The sequence below is a fragment of the Lolium rigidum genome, chromosome 4 (assembly GCF_022539505.1).
Source record: "Lolium rigidum isolate FL_2022 chromosome 4, APGP_CSIRO_Lrig_0.1, whole genome shotgun sequence".
NCBI lineage: Eukaryota > Viridiplantae > Streptophyta > Magnoliopsida > Poales > Poaceae > Lolium > Lolium rigidum.
This window is the reverse complement of record NC_061511.1, coordinates 37,227,097-37,243,915: the sequence shown is the minus strand read 5'-3', so window position 1 is coordinate 37,243,915 and position 16,819 is coordinate 37,227,097. Positions and strand designations below refer to the sequence as shown.

Sequence of the window (16,819 nt, the reverse complement as noted above, 5' to 3'; positions counted from 1 at the left end):
GTTTTCATGTTCCTTGGACCTACCATGACAAAAAACAAAAAGAAGATTCACATGAAATCATCACTTTGGAAGGAAATCTAGGGTTAGAAGTTGTGGGGGTGACGAAGAGGGTTTCACCTCAAGTTGGGAGAGGAAGGGTCTAAAACCCTCCCACTATTATTGCATGTGTTCCTGATATTTGTGGGTATATAAGTGTGGTGCGGATAGGAAAAGCCAAAGCAGAAGTCTAAAGTAGCACCTCATTGGTGAAAAGGGACTACCGGCGAGGAAGATTCCAAACTTAAATTGGAAAACTACCACGTCGTTTGATCTATGAAAAAACAAAGAAAACCAACTCCATTAGGATCATATTTCCGTGGTCTCGATGAAACGACTAGAGCCTAGCATTCTGCTTGAGGCGTCATCTCGGTTTGTGCTCAACTCATCCTCGCCTTTGGGAGGACGACAACCACTTGTGTGGACAATTAAATAGCCCAGCCGCGCCGGGTCTACCCTCGTGCCCCAATAAAGTCCCCATCTACGTCCACGAGACTTTGGTGTCACAATTAAGGTAGTCCTTTCAATCGAACGCATTCCAATAGTGCGAGAGACACTCTCGATGTCTAACTAACTGATCCTTGTGGATCATTCCGTGGTCTCGATGAAACTAGAGCCTAGCATTCTGCTTGAGGCAACATCTCGATTTGTGCTCAACTCATCCTCGCCTTTCGGAGGATGTGACAATGACTTGTACGACACAGTCTTGACCCTGTAACAGTTCCTCCTCCGCCATCACCGAGACTCTAGATGTCCGGGTCTACATCATATAATCATATATCCGTGTTATCCCGGGACTCGAAGGGATATGTTTGACAAAATATTCCGGGAACAATAATAATCTTTTGTTTTTTCTTTGAAGTTATCGTCGGCATGAAAAGTGTGACGATGGTGACATGGGTGCAATGCATTGGCATGTTGCATGCGGCTGTACATACCAGAGGCATGCATCCTCAGATGCTACAAGTACTCCATACATGTTGGATCGCATGTTTCAAATGTTGATGTGTTGCCAGCTACCTTAAAATAATAAAGTCGATAATGAAAATGGCAATAAAATTGTAACTACAAGTCAGGCCAGGGAAGTCCATTAATTAGCCCCTAATGGGCGCAAACTCCATCAATTAGTCTACCCAACCAACCCCAAGCGACACCACACCACTCACCTTCCGTCTCCGGCAGATCCCGACCATCTCCGGTGGCTCCTCGCGCCGCCGACCACGGCCCCGGCGGCCCCGGCTCCTTCTCTCTCTTACCCTAGCCGCTCCTCCCCGGCAGACTAGACTAGCGGCGCCCCCGGCCGGTTCCCCTCCTCCCTCCTGCATCTCAGAACGACGGAAACAAGGCGGCGTGACTGGCTTGCTCGTCGGCGCCGGCGTGCATCGGCAGGTCGGTGCACGCGGCCTCGTCGAGCTCGCCGGCCGCCGTCGCCCGCACTTGTCACATCGGCCGGCGAGAGGGTGGCTGGAGGCTGGAGCTCCCGGCGGCGCAGGCAGGGAGGCGCCAACGAGCTGCTGCTGCCTAAGTTCGACCCGGTGCTCCTCCCCGCGCTGCTGCCAGCGGCAACCTACACGATAAGCTGCTGCAGGTGAGGCCCTTTCCTCCTTCCTGTATTCCTGCAAAAAAAAGAATTTTTTTTTAACCTGCAGCGTTTATCATGTCCGTGTGCTAGGAGCTGAGAAACATGGATAGTCTGTGGTGTGCCATGGAGTTCTAGGGATAGGGGGTTTGGTCCTAGTGACGATTACTTGGGTTTGCCTACCAATCTGCAGGAGGAACCTCGATCATATCCTTGTCGTTGTTGTAGTTGCTGCAGTTAGCTTTCTTTGGTGCCATTTAGATTGTTTTTGGTCTCCAGATTAATTGTTACCAGCACATAGCTTCAAGTGTGATGAGGTGCAAAGCTTCTTGATTTCTAAGGTTGGGCTCCAGCTTGAAATGCGTTATGGTTGGATACATGCTTGCTAATTGCTGTTGTAGATATGCTTCGCCAACGCGTGAGCTTGGATTGTTTTCCTCTTCAGCATTTGGCCTCCATTACAACTCATCTGTTCTTTTGGCTAGCACTAGGTCTGTCAAGTTGCAGCGGATTAATTACACAGCACCAGTCATGTTTGGTGTATGTATGCACTTGTTGCTCATGAATATATACTGCCAGTTGCCCTTTTTCTATAATGTACGTAGTGTTGATGTTAATACCAAGTTTCTTGTCGTGAGCTTTACTTTATTTTGGTTCTGATGTCTGGCTTCATTCTTTTTCAAGATTGATGGACCGTGTCACACACGTGGACGAGGGATGACGCAGCACGCCGGCGACGGGGCGCTGGACAACAAGACGTGTTGCAAGGGGCCCACAGAGGGGACAGTGGCGTTTTATCCGCTCCGGAGGCCATTCCATTTGGATCCATCCACGAGCAGGTGAGCGCAATCAAGCTTCTGGTTTGGTTAGTCTGACCTACTACATCAAGTGATTCAGGTTGACCTTTTAATGCTTGGTATACATCTTCCAATTTTCAATTCAGCGATATATTGATCTGGAAGTATATTTTGGATTCAGCATCGAATTGTACCATTACGGTAACTTAGTTTCACTGCATTCCTGGTGCCAGTCGCTTTAGGAATAAAAAGTATTTGGCATTTGGGCGATGCGCACACACAATACTTTTACTATACTTTATCTGCATAGTTAAGTGAACAGACGAGGAAGATGAATAATTAAATATCGAATGTCATGCTTGGGAACATTTCTATCTCATGCTAATTGAGTTTCTGAGTGTTGGCTAAATAACTATTGATCATGCTAATCATGCGCTTATGCTGCCATCTTTTTGCGGTTGAGAGTTATTGCTTTGATTAGTAGCAATTGCATTGCATTGGCTGTCTACTGACTGAACTTTGTTGCCATGCACTGCACTGGTAATAGCAGGGAGAGATCAGCCACAGTCAGTTCGTGCATGCCTTGTATCATGTCTACTTCGAGCAGTAAGGAGGCCTCGACCTGGTTGTTGTGCCACAGTGCAGGTCGTTCTGGTATGGTGCCTTTGGCCGTCGTAGTTCACCGCCGACAAAACCGTCGCCGCAGCCATGCTGCTGGTGATGTCGACGGCCCGCCCTTCTACATGGCCAGTACTTCCTCGAGCATGTGCAAAATTACCGGTCTCGCCTTTTCAAATGTGTTGGTATCCTCTGGAGCTGATACCCAGGTTATTCACTCAACTGCTTAATTAGATCATGTCTTTGAAACAACTTATTTTCCATCTTTATTATTTCTGATTGTTCCTCTTGTAGATATTTGTTTAGAACACTAATGGTGGGAGAGGCAAAAACAGTTCTTTGCATGTCTTGTTGTCCATGAGACCCAGATTGCCATCAGCGATGCTTTAACACTAGAACCTATCAAGCAGGTAAAAATTCATTGTTATCTTTCATGTTGAAGGTTGTTTTGTGGCTCACCGTAACTTTGCTTTCATTGGCCTATTCGAGTAAATTCTGCTCCAATAATACATGCAACATTCTCATGTGATAGTCAGCTGATTTATGCAAGCTTCATGGATGCCGCTGTCTGTATATTTAGCGCTTCAAGTTTGGGACTACGACATCGAATTCTTCCAGCTTCTTATCTTCCCCCAAATATCAGGTATTCAGTATTCTATAAGGCTCAATCAAACGTAATTTAAACTCTGTCTCAGTTACTGGGCAAAAGTTTAACTCTTGCTTTTGAAAGGATTTTGCCTGGCCTCATTTCAGAGAGTTCTAGCGTAATTATTTCTTGATTAACATTCTAGCATGTGTAGGCTTAGTTATTTTTGAACAATGCTAGTTCTAGCATTTGTAAGTTCACTTTCCACTATTTATTCCATATCTTGGCTTACTTCGTCAACTAACTTCGGATTTGTATGGCTTAATGGCGTGCTTTTCTGGTCTTTGGGTGCAGGTTAATTGACAATATTTACTTGATGTAGACAAGGCCCAAGTGAGAAGATTCCATCCCTTCAAAGTGACAAGATTGCATCACTTTCATGCTTCTTTAGTTTACAACACTAGGGATCCCGTGGGGGAAGGTAGATATGTTTCTGGGATGCATGACCAGAATAGCTCGATTTGCCGATGATTTTATTGCTTATGGGTATAGCCTACTCGATTTTTGTTTACAAGAGAGAAATTTGAATAAAATCATATTTTGTTCTGTAGCATTGCCACAGCACAAGGATCTACAGTTGCTGCACCTCTACCCTGACCAGGAAGGTGGTGCTAGAGCGCTGGTGGTTTTGCTGTGGCGCGTTTTGCCTGTCCGCTGCGGAGGCTGTTCAGGGCTTGCAGTTCTCAGGTACGTGGTCCTTTCAGGATGATCTTCTCATTTGTATAACATTGATTTGCAATCAGCTGCAATACTAAGTGTGCTACAGAGTCTAAGATTTTAAATTGTAATAATTGTTTCAAACTGAATTGACAGCAATTTGTTGGTTTCCTATCTAATGTAGTTAAATGGTTGTGAAAGTACATACGTGTGCAACTCTGTGCTTTTTGTGCAACATGCCCTTGGAGGGGGAAAAGTTCAAATAGTTTCCTCACTGTCATGTGTCTGTGTATGTGTGTGCCTCCTAGGACGACTTTCGGGTCCTCACTGTTGAAATCTGCACATGTTTATATTCCAAGGATGGTTGAGATGTCAATCTTATGTTCTAGGTTAAAATAGCATGAGCTTTTACATACTACTAATGCATGTATCCTTTTTCTGTGATCATCGTGTCGTGCCCTCCTGAGTGCTGACTGATGAACATATGTGCTTATCCATGCATTCACCAGTATTTCTAGTTCTATCTGTTCATTGTGTTTCGGGTTTGCTAGACGACTCATCCTGATGCACATAGTCACTGTTTGCAATCGGACAATGGATGTGTATTTCAATTTTTTTTTGATATTCAATACATGTCACCTAGTCAGTAGTCGGGAATATTTATGTCTGGTTTGAGGAATCTATTTATTTTTTTAGTTTGGTTGATGATTGTTCCTGCTGCACAGTTTCACTGTTTTGCGGTTGGACAATGGATGCTTATTTCATTTTTTAACGCTTGATAAATGACACCTAGTCATTAGTCAGCCGATACTTAGTTTTTCTTGCTTTTAGGACTAAATTATCTAACTCCTTCGCTCCATGTAAATTCTCTAGAGAGTATGATTTTTATCTAATTAATGAGAATATACCGGTTTCCATGGTAAAAAAATGGTCAGCCGATTCTCTAATTTCGCATATTAGTCTGTCTAATATCATGACAAGGTATTCGTACTAGATGGTATGCATGCATGCTTTTCACTGCAAGGTACTAGTATTAGATGGTCTGCATATGCATCTTTGAAAATTTCTACTGGACAGGTTGTCGTTCTTCTATCTCGCTCTTTCGTGAGAAAAATAAGCTTTCAATGATAAGTAATATGCTAAACCATATCAACTCCCTAGTTCTTACCATGAATTGGAGATTATTGTTTGTATTCGTCGTTGCTTTCTTTTGTCTTTTTTATTGCATGGAAAGTCTGTCTAGGTTCTTCTCCTTGTGCTCTAAATGTATTTTAGGCATCCTGTTGCATGTAGCAATCTTGCTTCCATAGATAACTTGGTTTGATGTAATATATGTGACACAAATACTCCGGTTTTCTAACAATTCAGAGTTCTGCGTGCATCTACAGGTTCTGACTGCTATGTCCACCGTCTGATGTGGGTTGTGCCAGGAGCACACTGGCCCACCAGGTCATGTCATCAATTGGGGCAGAAGCAGCGTTGCAGCTTGCAGGCCTGTGGCGACCGCAGAAACACTCTTGCTGGTGTTGACGATGGACATCGACTTCTAGCTTGGACCTAGCTGGTGACCCAAGCATGCTGATGCTCCCTGTTTTCATTGAGTATGGATCTATGCTACACGTCATATTCTTATCAGTTTCTCATCTTGAGGGTGATGGGCATGGCACTTTGTATTTGCAGTGTTGCATAGCAAGATTCTTTGACAAGGAACTTATTGAAATGATACTTAGTGGTTTCATTATAGTACTCCCTCCGTTCCATATTAACTGTTGCTAACTCAGATGTATCTAGACACATTTTGTATATAGACACATCTGAATCTGCAACAATGAGTATGGAATGGAGGGAGTAACTTTTTTTTTCAAATGAAGTGTCTTATGCAGGAACAGTTATGTTGGGTCCATCTATTAATTTGATCTTTGTCTTGGTTTTTAATGTGTCACTTAGACAACGCTTAAGCGTCCGAATGCCCGGAGATGGCAAGGCCTCGTTCTAGCCTTAGTCTCTTGTGTAAGGCATCCAAATTCGCCCTTTGAGGCGTCCAAGTCCTCGCTTAGGCAGGGAAGACGGTGCTCTGGCCGATTTTGGATGCCATGGACAAGTCGAGCGGGAAACATTGGAGGCGAGCGGGAACAATGGTAGGAACATAGAAATTAGGAGGGAAATTGGGGGCCAGATAGAGGGGAAACAGAGGGTAGAGAGAGAGGGAACAGACCAGTGACAAAATCGAACCTATTGAGAGCTTTCAGGTGGCCAGGTCCTCCTCTGCCAGATCTCATCCTACATCCTCCTTCGCCAGATCTTGTCTTCCATCCTCCACCAGCCTCCCTTCTCCGGCCAAACTTCTGGGCCTCTCCTTCCCTGGCACAGCCCTCTCCCAGCAGGGCAACAAGGCATCGCTCCCCTCTCTCCCCCATGGTCTCTTTCCTCTCCGCCCTCACCTACTCTGCTTGTGGTGTGCCCGTGGTGCTGTACTACTTAGCTGATTGGCTGCTTGATGCTTGTGCTTCTGTACTAAGGTGTCGCTTCACCTCACTTTAAGCGCCTAGGCGTTAAGGCGCCCCCATCGCCTTAAACCGCCTCTACGTCTTAAAAACCATGATCTTTGTTGATATATTGTCATAATCTTTTTAATCTTTAAGAGTTATGAATATTCAGAGTTGATATATATATTCCCATTTTCTAAATATTCAGAGTTCTGCACTTACAGGTTCAGACTGATATATCCATGCCTGCTGCAAGCTGTGCGTTCTCTGCCAGCAGATAGGTCGCGTCATTGATAGGAGCAGCAGCGGCATTCCAGATGAGGGACTCAAAGTAACAATACTTTGCCATTGCTTCAACATAGTACACTTGCAATGTTACTAGTGGTCAGTTTGTGTGGCTGATGATAGCATGACCCTTTCCATCAGTTTTGTAGAGAAGTAGTATCTTGTGCAACACGTGGGAGAGAGTTTCATCGGGAGGCGCTGCACAGTTCGCTATCCGTTGGCGACTACATGGCAGCTCTTGCAGGCACCACCGACCATCGACACCGTCACAACACATGCCCTTCTGCTCGGTCCTCCCTGCCATTCATAGCCGGGATGCACGCAAGAACCGATGCCCGGCCTAACCGATAATGCAAGGATGTTACTGCTGTATATACTCATCGACGTGCTTCTGCCATTGCTAGGTATAAATCATTCACTCATGGTCTGTTTGTAATGAAATTCGGTTTGGGTTTGGGTTGGTCTGCCAGGTACCGTCTTTTCTTGATTGCTTCGCAAATGATAAATTTCACATACTTCACTCGGTGTGGTGAAAAACAGAGGGATGTGTTCTCTCTAGTTAACTTGTGGGGTTTGTTTGGTGGACCTAAACCTGATATCTATTTAGTGTGGGCTAAATCTATAGCTTTGGCTATTGCTGTTTAAGAGGTTTTGTCTATAATGTGGCTGGTACTTGAGGCCTAGTTGGTTGTTCTAGTGCATGACTAGCGACAAGTCCTTGCAATAAGCGAGAAGGTGATTTTTTTTCCTGCCTTGCTATCGATATTTGTGGGCCTTAGTCAATCCATGAGATCCATGTGCTATGGTGTTGGTTTGGAAAGCTTCTAAGGCTGCTAGCCTGAAGAGAACATTCATTGTTATTTGGGTCATTCACAGTTTCGACTGAACAATTCTTATTGTTTGTTCAAGACCAAGTGCAATCATTTTCTTCATCTTATTTTTGTAGTTACTTCTGTCCAGATGTTGTATTGAAGACATTATGCTACTTTGAACATTCGCCGTGTTATAATTTGTTTATGTTGGCTGCTTGCAGGACTTTGTGAAAATGTACTCTGAGTACATCTATTTCCTATTTAAGGAGGTTGATGTTGAAGTGCCAGCTCACGAGGAGGAATCAAGTGAATAACAAGATACATACAAGTAAGTTAGAGTCAACATTATTCTTTTTTTCATGATCATACCAGGATGTGTTCATTCGATCACTAATACACCATGCTTTTCTTTGTAGCCACACAGACTAGACGAAGTAGAGACAGAATATGGTGTACATAAAAAACCCAAGGCGTGCTGGTACTTTGTGAAGACCTTCGCATGCTCTCATACTTCCGTTTTGGTTAACTCCCGGGTTAGGTAAATTCTTGGTTTCTTCTTCTATACCCATACTTGCTCTTTTCTACAATGGCAACCAAACCATGGTTCTTCTGTGCTCTGGCCCTTGGGCCTATAACTTACCGGTTTGGTTTAGTGTTGGTAATATTGCTAGGATTTGGTTTTGCGTTTGTGATACTAACAAGTGTTTTTCTAGCTCATCTTCCGTGATATTTATGTTTAGGGTGTTTTCTCTAACGCTAGCTTGTATCATAATCATGCATTCAAGCTGTGTATTCTAGAAATTTTCATGAGCCATTTCAAATCAGTTATGCTGAGTATAATAACCCTTTCTATATCAATTAGTGTAAATTTCAGAAACGACGTGATCTTTGAAATAATTAATTAGTGGAAGTTTTTTTCTTTAGAAAAGAGGCTTGTCCTGGCTTCCGCTGCATTGGTTGATGCAATAATGCACACAACCATAATAGTAGAGGCAAAGGACCCATAAAATATGTGTATCAAACATGGGGGGAAACTTATGATTTGTTTTGTTTTATCATGATTCAACGAATGTCATCAAAGTGGAATGCTTTGTTGGACGCCTGGACAATTGCATGTGTAATTGTTGTATATATGAATGTATGCCAACTCTGCCTGGATTTGCATCTATTTACACACAATGTGCTAGGATAAAATGCAAGTAGTACTTAATCAGTATTTTTTGAATGTTGTGCAAGGCTGCTAGCTTAGCAGTTCAAACTTTAACCTCTGTGTTTTAGATTTATATTCTTACTAGAGTGGACCCTTTTGTAGTTAGAATGCCTCTTAGTCTGGTACGTGGCTTGATAGTTATTATTACAAGCATGTAACCTGGCTGTGAGCATGTGCTTTTGGTACTAAGCTGTGCATTCTGTTGGCAGGACGAAGCCGTGTAGCTGTAGCTGGCCAGGAGAGAGCCATGGCCGCTGGATCCGGCATGACCCGACAATTCTAGCATTCAGAAGGGATCCATGTGCGCCGAACCGGCGTAACTCTAGGTACTGATCGATCAATCATGAGTACTTTGGTGTATTTTGCAAGATACTTGGCGAGTGTGCTGGAGGGTACCAGTTCCATTCCATGTATATTTTGTCCTGCAGAATTTTGTGTTCAGTGTAGAGCATGGCTCCAGTTCCTTGCATCCCGTGTCAAGTTGCTCTGATTTTTTTTTTGCCTGTCTAAAATGTCCCTCATTTTCAATCAGTTAATGATTAAAACTTGCCACTATGCGGTGCCATTCTTTTGTGCTTGCCAAATGTTTGAGTGGATGCCAACGAGGGGACTGGAGTAATTGACTATTAGTGACTATTGCTACCATGATATACATGTTTGTTTTAATTCCTAAGAGTGATCTATTGTGCTAGTTAAGCAATAAGAGGATGTCAGATTCAAAATAGTCTAGGGTTTTATGTTTGCGCTATCACTTCTGATGAAGAAAATTCTCCCATCATGATATATTCACTCGTGTGGGTATCTTTTTTATTGAACCTTGCTGTTTATATTTTCTTAGTTCAGTATGTTGTTGCAGATTCCCCCTGTGTATTTCTCTGCAGAGATCAGTTATGCTTAAAGCTTTAAATGTTTGCTTTGTGTGAAAAAAATAACATAGGAAAGTGAGTTTTCTGTTAGAGATTTTACAGTTAAGAAACTATATTATCTGTGCTATTTGGTATCTTGATTCTGTCAGCCTAAGGTTTTGTTTGTTTGGGGCTGCACCTGTAGTGGTTTATTATGTTTAGTAGAGGTTAGATCTTTTTTCAATGGAGGCTAAGGATGGTAAGGTATTAACGTACCACATCTTGTTATATGCTAGTGCACTATACATGTAGCATATTTGTGACCGTACCCTCCTTCCGTTTGCAGTACTTTTCGGTGTTTGTCACAGCAAAGTAGTTCATTGATATGTGAAGGAGCATCTATTGGCTTGCCTTTGGGCTTTGGTCATACTCATTGGTTCTCTGTTTTAAGCTTGTATGTGCTCTTAATCCATGACACTGGTAATTCTCTTTATAGCTCACATACCAAGATTACCTTTAGTTATTACATGAGGTTGGCTGAAAATATTTTCCAGTTGGGCTCTCTCATATTGATTCTTTTGAACACTATTGATATATTTTCTTGAGGTTTCTAGCCAGTCATGGATAAGTAATGAATTTATATAAAATTTGGTTAATGATTTTTTTCACATGTATTTAATTGTTCAATATGGTATCTGGTCATTGAGATGTTCAGTTTCTCTTGGTAGGTCCCCCTCGGTGCGGCAAAGAAGGATGGCAAGGAGGAAAAACCACAAGCTGTCCACTGGCCTGTTGATCGACAAGTTCTCCAAGATCCAGATCGACCTGGTCTTCCAGAACGGAGTTTGAGCTCTAGATGCGATTTGTTTTGACAGAGATGCGATGGATTTTGACTCCGAAGAAGAATCTTAAGGTATGTCACTGTACTTTTATGCTATAGTGCTCTTGTGTCGAATGTACCTAGTGAAGAATAAACCGGTGGCATGTTTCGATTTTAGGTGTAAGAGGTTGAAGAAAAGATCGTTCCAGCCATAAGGAAAATGGTACTTCTTCGTCTCCTATATGGAGTTCCGCTTCTGCCCTTCTCTCCTATGGGTGCCTTATGGCATTGAAATTGAGCCTTGGTTATTCTGTGCTCCGACCATCAAGCCAATGGTGATCTATTTATTAAGGAATGTACCATAGGTCAGAGTTCGATTTCTACTTCTATAGCCATGCTGGCATTCAGGTTGGCTTTCTGGTATTTGCAATTCTTATTTTGATGGAATGTGCTGGTTGCTGATTTATGTCTTGATTCGCTTCATATGTGGCATGACCAGCTCTCGGTTCCGGTTGTCTATATATTCTATTGATGTTCTATTTGTTGTGACTGATGTAGGATGGACGCTAAGCGGCTCGGCATGGCTCTTGGTTGCTGACACCACCACCCTCCAGAAATCCACCAGCAGACGGCACGCGACGAGGAGGGCGCGCCGGCCAACGATGCCGATGAGAACGAGCCTGCGTTTCCTGCCTGGATATGAGCTTGTTGGTCTGCGGCTTCACCAACCTCGGTCGTTGGGGCCCTTCTGTGCTAAGGAGTTTGCTGGAGGCTGGGTGGTGGGGGCAGCAACGTCTTAGAGCGGCCATATTGTCCTTGCAAGGCGCATGTTGCACACTGATGTTGAGAAGCAGAGATTTGACTTGCAAAGTTGTAAACATTGTTAATTAGCAATAATTTCAGAGTTGTTGTACAACTTGTACTAGGTGGCATGTTTTCCTGATGATTATTGCCATGCGCCCATGAAAACTCCTAGATAGTATATTAAGATCGTCTCCCCGCAAGGACATGCTTGCTCCGGTTACTTTCAGTTCTAGGTGTATGTCCAAGTGAATACATGCCCTGTAGAGCTTGCGAGCGAGAGTTGTAGTTCTAAACCCCAATAAAAGAAAGAAGGATTCTATCCCCATGAAAAAAAAGGTTCATTGGTTGAAACAAACAGAGGCTCATTAACAAAATACCAAAGACAAGATTTACGGGATTCATGTCCGGGACTTGAATCGGCTGTTCCTTGATTCTTGGATGTGGGAAGTGATCTGACGCTATTTCATAGCAAACAACTGCTTTACTATTGGACCGACTACGATGGCGGTGATCTCCTCGTCTTGCCGGCCGGTAGCACAACATCCTTGGCTTGCTAGCGAGAGTTGTAGCTCCAACAAATATTCCCAATCTTGTCCAGAGTTGTAGCTCCGGAAAATAAATTAAGAAGGTTTCTAGCTAACCCCAATCTCGTCCGGACTTGTAGCACCAAAATGAATAAAGAAGGTTTATATCCCCATGAAAAAAAGGTTGGTTAATTAGTTGAAACAAACCAGCTGGGAGGCTGATTATATAATCCTAAACACGAGAAAACTGATCGGGTCGCCCCATAATTATCGGATCTGCTAGGATTCCGCGCGCCCCGTAGTTATGGCATGGCGCTGATCTCCTCACGCACGCAGTGATTACGGCCGGGGGGTCTCTCCTTTTCTTTGGTACGGCGGGCATGCACGGTGCCATGTCATCGATCCGTGGGGTTAATCATCTTGACCGTACGTGCATCTCAGCGTATGGCTCTAAACAACCAGCAATGAACGAACGGGATGGAGATACCCCACGCGCGCCCTGGTCATCTTCTCTCTTCCCGCTCTCCCCTCTCAACCTCTCCACACTAGGTTTATAAATACAGGGCCATGGTGGCGTTGCCGCGCGCCGGGCAGCGCGTGACTTGTGACTTGTGACTTTGGACTTTGGCGAGGGGAGGGGAGGGGAGGGGACGGAACGCCGGATCACCGTGGATCTACCTGGCACGCGTGAGGCGAGGAGGTACTCGTTCGTGTGCTGGATGGATGGATGGATCGATCCAGTAAGGTGTGTTGAGTTCATGCCTGTTTAATTAACTTTCCTCTCAGTTTAGCTATGTGAAATTGTTCCACCACGCATGCTTGGCTCAGGCCGCAAAGCTAGGGATGCAAAGTCGGAAGTAATGATTAGTTTTGCTGTTGTTGATCGGAGATGCGCGCGCGCGCGAGAAAATGACTTGGCCGAGCTAGCTAGTGTTCCTTGTTTTGTTCCTAGTCTTTTTTTCGATTCCATGCCCCGCGCGCGCGCGAGAGGAAGAAAAGGGAAAAGCGACAGATCGAGACAAGCAAGGAAAGGAGCTGCCTAGTCCGCGCTCCGGCTCTAGTCGATCCTGAAAGAAAAAAAATGCTGAAAGACCACGTCACGTGCTGTACCGGATTTCCCTTTCCCCGCCATCGCTCGCTTTCTCTTTCCTTTCTGGCTCGGTGGCGCACGAGCACGAGCCTGCTACGTATGCGCCTACGTCTTTGCTAGCTACAGGATGCTGCTGGGCGTTCTCTGCGGCAGCGACGGTGGAGAGCCTGCACAAAATAAAGGGCGGGGAGCTGGTCGACCTGTCCGTGCAGGAGCTCTTGGACTGCGTCTCGGCGGACCCATTCCGGTCACCGTGCAAGAGCGGCTCTCCGGACGGCGCCCTCAACTGGATCAAATCCAAGGGCGGCCTGGTCACCGCCGCCGAGTACCCGTACGTGGCCGCGCGAGGGAAGTGCACCACGCCCGCCGGCGCCCGCCGCATCGGAAAGGTCACTGGCGTCCGTTTCGTGGAGCTGATGAGCGAGCCGGCGCTGGCGGTGGCCGTGCTACAGACGCCGGTGGCCGTGCGGATCGATGCGAGCGGGGCTGTCATACAGAGCTACAAGTCCGGGATTTACAAGGGTCCGTGCAGCATCAGCCACAACCACTCAGTGACACTGGTTGGCTACGGGGTCACCGACGCCGGAGAAGAGTACTGGATTCTGAAGAACTCGTGGGGGCAGGAGTGGGGGCAGAATGGCTTCTTCTTCATGCGTAAGGGAGCTGACGGGAGGGACGGCCTCTGTGGCATCGCTTTGTTCGGAGTCTACCCAATCATGGACTAGTGATTAGGGTATGTCTAATCTGATATGTGCGCCCGCCGTATATGTTATTATATGGCGCTTTGTATGTGTAATGTGCGATTGTAATAAGCTGCTTGTCTGCAGTATATGCACCCGCTGGTTGGGCTTTGGTTCGATGCGACCGTACACTATGATACGGGATGTACTATCTATGTTTGTGCGATTATATAATAATATGTGCATGTTTTGTTATGTGTATATGTGTGTGAAATGAAGGTGTGGACCTTTTACAATAGTAAAAACAATACTAGTGATCTGCTAAAACTGCTTCTAGTGGCGTGTGGGTGACACGCCGCTAGTACATCACCGTTGTATTTGTAGACCATCATTATTTCGTTAGATAATTAGACACAATTTTCATGATTAATTTTAAAAAGTAAACATGATGACAGTAATTACTAATATGTGAAACTCGAACACACTAGATGCATTAATTAACATGAACATTAGCAGGGCCTACATACAACATCCATCACTAAGCAAATTGGAATATGTTGCACATTCCGATCTGGTGGAGGTGTAGCAATCGTCGTCGCAGCGATGATATTGTTGATGACAATGTTGGTGAAGAAGGGTTGCGTTGAAGACGACGAGTAGGAAGCACTATCCGACTTGGACGAAAGAAAACCCATGATGAAGAGCTCCTGCTGGATTCGATATGTTCATGGCGCTGCATCTAGAATGATAGCAACCTTGAGTCCTAGGTCTATGTAGTGATTCAAGTACTACTCTTATGCCTCGTATTGCTCTTTCCAGTTCCAGTGAATGAACTGCAACTCTGAAACTTTATTGCGATCAACACCATATCACTGAATTTCATTCAACTCGTTCTTATAGTTGCAAAAAAGGAGATGCACAAACATCTAACATCTAGTTTTTTTTCAGCAGATAGTAAATTTAGGAAACCATTTTTTAATTAAAACTCTAAACATTAATTTTTCAATAGAATATATACCATGAAAGTTATACAATTGAAAACATCTCTTGACTATAAATCAAATGTTTCGTAGCATATATCTCATAATATTTTATTGACCAAATTGATGTATTTTTTCTGAAGGAATTGAATGCCTAATAAAATCGGTACGAAGGGGGTATGATTCATGTACCCAGGGGTAGGTTCACAAACAAAATACATATTCAAAGGGGCGGCCTAAGTAGGAATGCAAAATGAACATGTGGCAACCCAATTGACCAATTTTATTTAATTCAGTTAACCACTCTATTATTTATCGTATAAGTAGTACTACACATGATCACACGAATCACAATTTAATAATCAGCAACACATTGTTTATAATTCCCTGGCGCCGATAAGTTTGAGCGTGCGGCCGTGTTTGTGTGGGATCAACATACCCATGAGAATAAAACGATGGTAGTACTTCAATGTAAGCACATCGCTGCCAAGGCTAAAGGATAGGAAAACATATTATTTTATCATTTTGACAATTGTGCACGTAGCTACTCGACTTTTATTTTCTTCTATTTGAGTAATCACGGGGAGAAAGCATACCTACCCAAATATATATCCCGTGAATATACCGTATTTTCGTGTGACCGCGAACTGTGATGTGCACCCCAGCAAGTCGTATCTTTGGTGCATGAATCGTGCCCCAGGGTTTTTTCTCGGCCGAAATTTCCGAGATTTCGGCGAAAACCGGTTTTACCGGTTACCACCGAGAAAAGTAAATACCGAACGAAATATCCAGGTATTTAAATAATTTGGTCAAATTTAAATTTTTTATATAAATTTTGAACAAAATAGAGAGTTGGTTTGACAAATCTCGGCCGGTATTTGGCCGGTATTTCCGAAATTTCCGAAATACCGGAATACCGGTACCCACCGAGATTTTTTGCCTACCGAGAAAAAAAACCTTGATCGTGCCTCGTGCATGAATTTGGTCAGTATATCTAGATCGTGACGTGTTCCACTTGAGAACAAAATATCCTTGCGCATATACAACGCATCTACATCTACATCAGTACGATCATGCAAAGTCTCACAAACACACAAGACGATCTCGGCCTCGACGAGAAGCAAACAAGAAATAAGATGACAATCGACGATCCACATACGGAATCCTAATGGTGACACAAGCATAATAATCGTGGGCTAGAAATTTAATCTGTCGCACTCGTGGCGTCTATCTTTTTTTTGGTACGATGACGTGACGACTATCTATATGCGGATATTAATATTTCCTCTGTTTCTTACCTTCGTAGCTGAATAAAATTAAATCATTTATTTCCAAACGGGGGGAGTAATACATATGCACAGACATGCATCGGCCGGATAAGTTGACGCAAAATGAAGTGTGGCAGCCCAATTGACCAACTTTGTTTATTTTAGTTTTTAGGGGATTTTTTAAAGTTAGTTAATCAGTCTAACCACCCTATTGTTAATATTATTAGTACAGTGTACGTGCAGGACTCCCAGGAGAAGCGATCGAGAGGCGGCTGAAAAAACCCATCTAGGGTTCCGTCCCATCGCCGGCGACGCTGTTGGTTGATACGCATGAAGCACACGTTAGTTGGGAACCCAAGTGGAAGGTATGATGCGTATAGAAGCAAGTTTCCCTCAGTATGAAACCAAGGTTTATCGAACCAGTAGGAGCCAAAAAGCACATGAAGGTTGTTGGTGGAGGAGTGTAGTGCGGCGCAACACCAGTGAAACCGGCGCCAACGTGGAACCTGCACAACACAATCAAGATACTTTGCCCCAACGTAACAGTGAGGTTATCAATCTCACCGGCTTGCTGAAAACAAAAGATTAAACGTATCGAGTGGAAGATGGTGTTTGTTTGCAAAGAACAGTAAGAAACAATGATTGCAGTAGAATGTATTCAGATGTAAAAGAATGGACCGGG

General features: G+C 44.0%; 1 protein-coding gene and 1 long non-coding RNA gene across 3 annotated transcripts; both read left to right on the top strand.

Moving 5' to 3' along the window:
- The first annotated feature begins 1,546 nt into the window (after positions 1-1,546).
- On the top strand, positions 1,547-11,834 carry LOC124649738. Of its 2 annotated transcripts, XR_006986769.1 has the most exons (15): positions 1,547-1,624; positions 2,300-2,454; positions 2,960-3,239; positions 3,325-3,440; positions 3,563-3,673; positions 3,971-4,363; positions 5,722-5,934; positions 7,044-7,150; positions 7,246-7,508; positions 8,138-8,244; positions 8,333-8,454; positions 9,336-9,452; positions 10,700-10,884; positions 10,970-11,199; positions 11,350-11,834. It is a non-coding gene; the product is annotated as an uncharacterized LOC124649738 (long non-coding RNA). The 2 variants fall into 2 exon arrangements; XR_006986768.1 differs by having other exon boundaries at positions 7,044-7,508.
- A 749-nt stretch (positions 11,835-12,583) lies between these two features.
- Positions 12,584-13,950, top strand: LOC124646903 (ervatamin-B-like). Its single transcript, XM_047186945.1, has 2 exons — positions 12,584-12,668; positions 13,336-13,950. Exons 1-2 carry the CDS (start codon positions 12,584-12,586, stop codon positions 13,932-13,934), a joined length of 684 nt encoding a protein of 227 aa, XP_047042901.1. The 3' UTR covers positions 13,935-13,950.
- Positions 13,951-16,819: the final 2,869 nt, after the last annotated feature.